The following is an 8,813-nucleotide window of genomic DNA, read 5'->3' as shown; positions in this document are numbered from 1 at the left end:
ACTGACACCAAAAGCAAGGCAATATTCCTATACTGACACCAACAGTGGCTTCCAATGACATCAACGATGTGGCACTATTCCTTCCATTGACACCAATGATGAGACCCTATTCTACATTTTCTACTCTCACTGGCCACAGTCTGGCCCTTCTTTGAACAATAGTAAACCGGCCCTTTTTTTAGAAAGTTTGGAGACCCCTGCCCTAGACTAACAAATCCACACTGCACAGGAGATTTTTTAAGTTTCCTGTAGTTGGGTCTGGGAAAATGTAGGGTCTCCACTCAGGCTCTCTGTGCTGTATTTGGTGAAGTTCAGTGGAGCGGGCTTTTAATCCACTTCCCTAGAACTCAGGCTTATCATGCTTTCCTGGACTTACAGTACTGATGCCCAGAATGGCACTCCCATGTCACTACATGAGCACTGTTTAGTGCATCAATTAGGACCGCTCACTGCTGCCAATGGAGAAGAGGAAGCACCCATAATGTTACCCATAATGTAAAGGAAGTACAGTTTACTTTTTTAATATTCAAGGAGGGAGATGTGTGGGTTCAGACAGAGGAAAGAGTCTACAGAGGAAAGAGGGGACAAAGCTGTATTTCTGCTTTAAGGTTAGGTTAGGTTTTACATGTGGGAGGAGGGATTAAGTCTTTTTTAGGGGTTACATTTAGGAGTTAGATTTTGTGAAGGTTTGGTAAGTGCCAGATGAAAGTTGAGGATCAGAGACACGAAACGAAGCTGAGAACTGGTAGTTGTTGGTGCTAGAAACCAATTAACCAGCTGTGCATGATCAATGAAAAATTGTAGTGAAAGATGGTCAGTATAAAAATAAACAAATTGAACTGAGCAAAGCTACAATACCAAAGCATGACTTTTCATCTGCATTCTTTATGGAGACATTTACATTCTGATAGCTATAGTACATACAATGAATTTCAGGAAAAGAGTACAGCATACAGTCAAGGCTTTTTATTGGTTCTGCAAACAAAAAATACTTGCATTAAATCATACATAGATGAACAAATTAAATTCAATATTAGAACAAATAGTTTAGGGAAAACACTCTAAGTGGACTGACCTTTAACCCTTTTGATGCCAGGTCCTGTTCTCCACTTTTAAATTCAGGTGTCCATACCATTTTTCAATTTTTCCATTGCTTTTTTATTTTTCCCTTACAGCTTTCAGAGTTTGTAAAAGACCCTCAAACCATAAATTTTCGTTGAGCACATGATCAGTAGAATAAAAAGAAGGTGCTACTGATTTTTATGGTCACATGATATCTGCACAAATATTTATCAAACCAAAATTTTAACTATAAATACACTAAAATCAGTATTAGCAGATACAAACACAGCAAATTTTATACAATTCCTGCTAGATTCCTACTAAATATGAAAGCTAAACCTACAGTATATTGACTTAATAAATATTTGTACATTCTAAATTGCACCTTTTTGTGAAATGGTGAAAATGGAAGGTACACAAAACTGTAAGTAACCAAATTTCTCTAAAAATCCAGAGGTTTTAACTTTTCATTTACAGTTTTCAGAGTTTTAAAAGACACCCAAACCATATTTCTGAAAGCACATGACCAGTAGAATAAAAACAATATGTTACTGATTTTTAAGGCCCTGTGATATTTGTGCAAATGTTTATCAAAATAATATATTTGCTACAAATATACTAAAATTATTATTAACAGATACAAACACAGCAACCTTTACGAAATTCCTATTAAATAAGCTTAACTTGTATTGAGTTAATAGATGAATGAATAGAAGTCTCTGTACAGAGACACCTATTCATTCACAAACGGAAGCATACAAAAACAGTTTACTATGCTTCCTCCACCAACTGAAGCATAGTAAACACTGTTTAGTCAGTAATAATCACTCATAATTCAGGAAAGGAAGGGGGCTGGTAAACACATGTTTTCCAACCCCTCTGCTCTCCATACTGACAGCGATCTCCCACTACAGCAGCAGCTGCAGCTTGTGGGAGGGGGAGGATGGAAAGCCAGTCAGCAGCTGCAGGAAGGGGGTGCCGAGTGATCAGTGAGGGGGATGCCAGAACAAGGGGGCTTGGAGCAGCTGGAGGGATCTGTTTGGACAGGTAAATCCCTCCATTGCTGCCCCTCAAAGCTGGAGGGAGGGCAGAAGTGGGAAACTGGCAGCTGCAGGGTAGCCACTGGGGATCAGGGTTGCATTGGGGGGGGGGGGGATTGGTGCTGGGGGGAGAAATCAGTGCTGTGGGAGTGAAGTGGCAGGGAAAAGGGACAGTACAGTGGGGACATTTCAGGTGTCAACAAAGGTGGGTGGAGAGGCAGGAGACACAGGATAGAGACATGGTGGCAGTGGCAGGGGATGGGGGGGGGGGGGTGTCACATTTTAGTTGAAATGGTCTGATCAGTGGCTTGTCAGCTAATATTTTACTATCAGTTTGGTGAACAGAGTCTGCTGAACAGTTCTGCTATAAGTTCATGGTCACTAAAGGGACCATGAGCTTACAGCAGAAGGAGGAATGCCAGGTCTGTACAGTGTATGGACCTGGCTAGCTGGAAGCGGTGATGTAGGTCTTTACACTATATGGACCTGGCAGTAAAAGTGTTAAAAGACAACTGCTTAAAAGGGTAGTAAACCCAAAAGTGATACTTTATACATAGGAGCAGCTTCCGGCTTCTTTTCAAGCTAATCTCCACCTTTTGATATACTTTACATAGTTCGTTTGGGCCAGCTTGGCCCAAATGAACTATGTCCCTCACTCACTTGAGTGAGGCTGCTGGATGTGCGATATAAACTGCATCTAGGCTGAGTCAGAGAGGTGGGCTGATGATGTCACAACCTCTGACTCAGCCAATCAGAGGAAGCTTTGTATTCATTAATATAATACATCACTTACTCTGGCTAATGGCTGAGCACCTCTGTGATAGACTCTACTGTGTTCTAGTTATGGGACTGGAAGTCTCGGCTTGCACCTGGAACACAGTGTGGTATGCTGTATGTAGCAGCAGCTACATACAGTTTATACTGCACATGCCATAATTCCTGACTTTTCCTGTTTACCTGAGAGATTTGGGTGTTCCCACCCACCAGCTCATCATATTAGGTTCTCTTAAATATAAAGTAAATAGAAAAAATCTAACAGAAGGAGTAGGAACCCCTCATAGTGACCACAACAGGTGAGCAGAACAGGGGACTCAAATGTAGATAACCCAACACTACAGTCCCCAAGAGATATAAATACCAAACATGGACATATCAGCTTTGGATTACCTTCACCTGCATGAAACAACTCCAATCCTACCCACCCTCTCCAAAAATTGTGAACTAAGAAAAACACAATTCTGGTCCATCAGTTTAGCCCCTGAGAGATACAACAAACTTTGGGGTAGTTTTACACATTTAACAAACATAGAAGTATAAGTTTTGGATCACCTCAGCCAGTATGAAATAGCTCTGATCCCACCAGAGAGATATAACAAATTGTTGGGTAATTTTACTATTTAGCATTTACCAAACATGGAGATATCAGCTTTAGAGCACCTTAACCTGTATGAAACAACTCCAGTCTCACCCCCTCTCTATTGATTTGGGTATATGGAAAACACCATTTTGACCCAACACTACAGTGCCTGAGAGCTATAACGAACTGCTGGGTAGTTTTACTCTTTAGCATCTACCAAACATGGAGGTATCAGCTTTGGATCACCTCAACCTGTACTAAACAACACTGATCCCACCTCCCTCTCCATAAACTCATTAACTATGAAAAACACCATTCTGACTCACCAATACAGTCTCTAAGAGATATAACAAGCTGTGGTTATTTAAGTGGGTTAGAACTAACTAGTTAGGAGCTGCCCCCGAACAGAAGGACTGGGGTTAACTTATTCCCTAGGTATTTTGTTTGGTGAGATCTTTGGGTCCAACTGCTCCTGTGGCTATAAAAAGGGACAGTGGTCTAGAGCCAGAGAGGCCCTGGAAAAAGAAGGAGCTTCCCCAAAGTTCCCCTAGAGGAGTTCGAGAGCCTTGAGGCTGGTCCATCATTTGTGTTTCATGGAGGGTATGGCCACCTAAAAAACTCAAAACATGTGAGAGCCATCCACCTTTGCCCCAAAGAACACAGCCACTGGAGAATGCCACTGTTGGATCTGAATACACGTGGACTCTACCTTTGCATATATGCTGGGCCAAACTTAAGCCTGAGTTAGAATTAGGGCTTATGGACTAGGAAAATGATGGTTCTGTGTGATCCTTGGACTATGGACCGGTCTGCATTTTAAACGGTAAAGTGTTGAAACTTTGCCTTCTGCCTGGTCCTAAAGTGGAACTGCACTGCATCTGAACACTACAAACCAAGAATGCTACTTAATTAATTTTTAATATTCAAAACAAACTCACCCATCCATCCATGTCTCCATGCTTTATTTTCTCATTACATGGGGACCTCAGAGTTAACTGGAGAACAGTTGTTGTGCAAGTGTACATGGTGTATGTTTATCTCTAAGAGTGGAGGTCCGCCTTAAGGTTGAGCATTTCCTGATGGCAATCTCAGCATTCTCCTACGGCATTGATGAAAACAGCACGAGAGTAAATGTACCTCATTCAGTATGTGGGAAGTGGAGTGATCCTGTTACCGGTGCCTAGTGTTGCCCAGAAGAACCCACACCAGTGGTATTCCTCTTATGTGACCCAGACTTGGCACCCAATGAGGTAGTGGGGAACATGAAAGAGGGTCTACCACCACCCGCCTACCTCTGTCCCCTACCCCGTCCCCCAAGTAGAGGTAGTTTTACTCTTTAGCATCCATCAAACATGGAAATAACAACTTAAATGAAATAAACCTTTTCCTAACCCCTTGCCATAAAACCATGAAATATGAAAACCATTTTGGCCAGTGGCTTGCATAGTACACCCCATAATTATGGTATGTTCCTGGCTCTGTTTTACCTTGTGAGGCAAATTTGTTACTTATCCAGCATCTATGGATTTTATATATCACTATTAACTACCTCGTTTTGCTTAGCTTTTCTTTGAGTGTTATGCTTATCAATTTGTTCGTTGTATCACAAATGTTGGGTCATGCTGCTTACATTTTTTGTGCTATTTTGTATCTCTACACATTGGTGGGATATGAGTAATTGTATTAGTGTATGATTTGAGGTAACAAAAATTACACTTTGTGTATGCAATAGCTCAAAATATGTGTTTGAAGATTACTTTAAAGTAGAGAAATATTACAGCTTACAATAAAATGTTTCAGACTTTGGCCTCCTATTTGCATTCCACCCGGAGCACACTAAAATACACTAATTATTGTATATATATGAAAGTCACGTATATCAGCGTACAACACAACATGGCCATCTGGAGAGACAATGGTTCTATTTGTTTTCACCCAAGATTCACACATTTTTCTATTTTAATCTTGGATGAAAATGTGTGAAAGCTACATGAATCCTGTGTGAATATTTTAATAACCAGACCCCTGGCTATTGCTTATTTTTACTTATTAGTACAACAATGGGACACATCCCAAGTTCATCACACTATCGAGCCGTTATCTTTTATGTGAGCACTGAGTATGAATTTCCAGATGTTTCACTTGAATCATGAGTCGAGTACAGATAATAGACAGCTGAAACAAAACAAATATTCAAATGTTAGAGCTAACAATATGCAGTCAAAGATAACCTGTCACAAGGCAAAATGGCTGGTCTTCTAAGTGTTCTGGGCCACGTATTGATTGAAATTAAAGGACAGCGTCACTTGGATGACGTCATGAACTAAATATGGACATGACCATATTTGGTCAGTGACATCCCTCGAGTTGGTAGGCATTGTTCATTGTGTTTGATGTAGATCTGCATTGCTGGATGATGTAATTGACAACTGATGTACATTGAGGGACCTTTTTGCTTTTTTTAAAAATTATTTCTAAGGGCTTGTCAAAGCTATGTAAGTGTGTTTAATCACCTTTCACTTTTTTTGTGTCAATGGAAAGGGGTTCTAGGTACGCCTTACTTATTCACATCTGGAGGCCTCCTTATTGTTGTGTAGCCAGGTGCTGACCAGAATCAATTTACTTTCATTTTCCGCTGTTGTTCAGAATGTTGTGTTCTACTATCCCCTCCAGTCAGCAGAGTGAGAATTATAGCCAAATAAGCCTAAGGATTCCTAAGCAGAATGCTGAGGATCATGGGATTTGAAGTCCAGGAAGTAAGCCATATTGTGGAGCTTATGGACCCTTTGCACTATAATTACCATAATAGACTGGGGCAAGGAGGAGCAGTGGAGCTGTTTTTCTGAGACTGTCTAGCTAGGTTCTTCCTCTTGGTGGTGAGGGAACCAATGTCAGCATGTATGCTGCATATTGACCAGACTGCTGAGAGGCCAGACCAGCGGAGACCCCCAAGGCAGCGCAACACAGACCGCAGTGACCGCATTTGCTCAGCAGGGAGACCAGAGCATCCTCTCACCCTCTATTTCCCACCGAGGAATCTATTTGTGTTAAAATTATATAAATTTAATTTGGGTACAGTGTTGCATGACCGCTCAATTACCAGTTAAAGTAGAGCATTGCTGAATAGCAAGAAATGCCCTTATCATGAAAGAGGTAAAACTTTCCAGAGGTCAGGTTGTTTAAGGGCCCCAATAATAGCCAGAAGAACAACATAAAAGAACTGAAGTTCTTAAAGAGGTCATGGCAAAGAACAGAAGGCCCATCCTAACCAGCGGCTCCTACAGGGGTAGCTTTACAAGACGGCTTTCAGATTCCAATAAGCTCCCACCACCTGCAGACCACCACAATCACCAAGTCAGGGTTGTAGGGAAGAAGCCCTTGTCCTCATCAACATGGGCATGTGGCTGACAGCTGAATGAACACATAGGGATAAGTTATGATTGTTGTGGCTGCCAGGTTCTTAACCCCTTGACGCCAATCGCATGCGGCTGGGCCTTGACGCTGAGCGTCCACATAGTGCGCGCCCTGCACATTCCCAGCACATATGTCAGATACTCCCGGAAAGGTTCCGATCTCCCCTTTCGTTCGGGACCTTTTCCGATCATGTGACCGCTGTGACGGCGAACCACGGCGGTCACATGACCCTAAAACCCCGCCCCGCCTCCCAGCTTCTGAAACTCTTAAAAGACCGTGAGGCGCCGGCGCCAAGAGGTTGAACAGCATGAGGGGAAGTTGTCACATTTAGCAGCGGTAGTAATACCACTGCTTAATGTTTCACTCACCGTTGCCAATGGAGGTTTGGCAAACCTCCAAGCAAGACAGATGTGTACTAATTAAAAATATCAAAGTCAGCAGCCCTTACCTGCCTCCTTCCTGCTTGGTTTCCCAAATCTTTTCCCTTCTTTGAAAACCAATGCCGCCATTTAAAAAAAGACACCATCCGCAGCTGAATTCTTTGTCAGACCAAAGATGATGTTTGTGCCCCTTTCCTCCAAGGTCTAGGTCTAATGAGATCTCATGAGATATTGGGGGAAGGATTTTTTTTCCAGCAGATTAGTGTAATGGTATACAGCATGATGCAGACTTTTTTTTTTTTATTCTTAGGAGGGGAAAGGTCAGAGACCAAAGGACACGGAGGCAAAGTTAAGAATTAAAAAGAGACATTTTTTTTTTTAAATTATACTCATACCAGGGTGGATGCAGCATTGATCCAATGCTGCATCTCTCCCTTGCCAGCTCTAAGGCTGAGAACTTAGCAATCAAACACAGCTGATCACTCAGTTCTTCCTGCCACTCTGAGCAGAGAGCAGTGACTGTCAGTCACCACTGTCTGCTGTGCCCCTCCAACGCACACTGGAGAGCCAGGCTAGGGAGGAGAGGGATCGGCTGGCTTGGTCTCCCAGTGTCGCAGCTTTAGCATGCTGTTGACTGAAAATGGATCACAGGAGTGCAGCAGAATGAATTGCGCTTCTGTGATCCATAGGAGAAGTGCAGCCAGTGCTACTTTAAAAGGAAGTTGAAGAACGGACATTTTATAAAAGCAGGAAATTAACAGATGTTTGGCAACCTTGTCACTGTCAGAAAATATGCAATAAGCTGAAATTTGGCTGTAAATCTGTACATACACACCTCTTTTGCCAAAAAATCCTTTCCTGAAGGGGTTCTTCCTTTTCTTTGGCTTTAATGTTCCTGATGAATCTGTAGATGTTGTCTGCTAAGGTAAAACAAACCACTTTGTAACATACTAAACAGTTTATTAAAAATCTAAATAAAAATTCTGAAGACTTAAAGCTGAACTCTGGGATAAACAATTATTGTCTAAATACAGGGGTCATGAATATCCTTTGAACCTAGGTGTACTTTGTGCATTTTTTCTAGATTGAAACTTTATCTCTGTGCAGCACCTTCCTGTAAAAAAAGACGGGTCACTGCTGCCCTCTCTCCTGAAGCAGGGTGACTGGTCCTGTCTCCACCCTTCCTGTGGTTTTCTGCAGGCAGCCTGTAGGGGTCCCCACCCTCTGCTCTTTGTACAGGCTTTGTGCAGCATGGTGATAATGTCACCAGCACAATTACAAAATAATAACTGAGTTTGCCAAGACATTTGGTACACACAGAATGCATTTAAATTATTAGGGGTTATTGAGGAGCATATTTAACCCCTTCACGCCTAAGGGTAAAACAAATCTTAATGCCTGAGCACAATTTAGCAACGTTGAAATGTGTTAGTAATACCGTACATATTATCACAACTACTTTGTACATCTAGGTGAATTATACCTTGTTTTTTTTAGGACAAATTGAATTTCATTTGGTGGTAAATGGTAATGGATATCTCCTGATTTTTTTTTTATTTT

General features: G+C 41.8%; 1 protein-coding gene across 1 annotated transcript in view; it reads right to left on the bottom strand.

The window, feature by feature from the left end:
* Nucleotides 1-2,411: 2,411 nt before the first annotated feature.
* LOC149455745 (adhesion G protein-coupled receptor F5-like) overlaps nucleotides 2,412-8,813 on the bottom strand; it is a 100,407-nt gene continuing 94,005 nt past the window's right edge. Inside the window, exons 15-16 of the mRNA XM_089685849.1 lie at nucleotides 8,089-8,170; nucleotides 2,412-5,634 (exon numbers count right to left, since the gene is read on the bottom strand). Of these exons, the coding sequence (XP_089541975.1) occupies nucleotides 5,564-5,634; nucleotides 8,089-8,170 (153 nt within the window). The 3' untranslated portion in view covers nucleotides 2,412-5,563. The remainder of the gene's footprint in view (nucleotides 5,635-8,088; nucleotides 8,171-8,813) is intronic.

This window comes from Staurois parvus, unplaced genomic scaffold (assembly GCF_062004578.1).
Source record: "Staurois parvus isolate SC_StPar_1 unplaced genomic scaffold, SC_StPar_1.0 ptg000388l, whole genome shotgun sequence".
NCBI classification, from domain to species: domain Eukaryota; kingdom Metazoa; phylum Chordata; class Amphibia; order Anura; family Ranidae; genus Staurois; species Staurois parvus.
The sequence above is the reverse complement of the archived record's forward strand: the minus strand, read 5'-3'. Positions and strand labels throughout refer to the sequence as shown.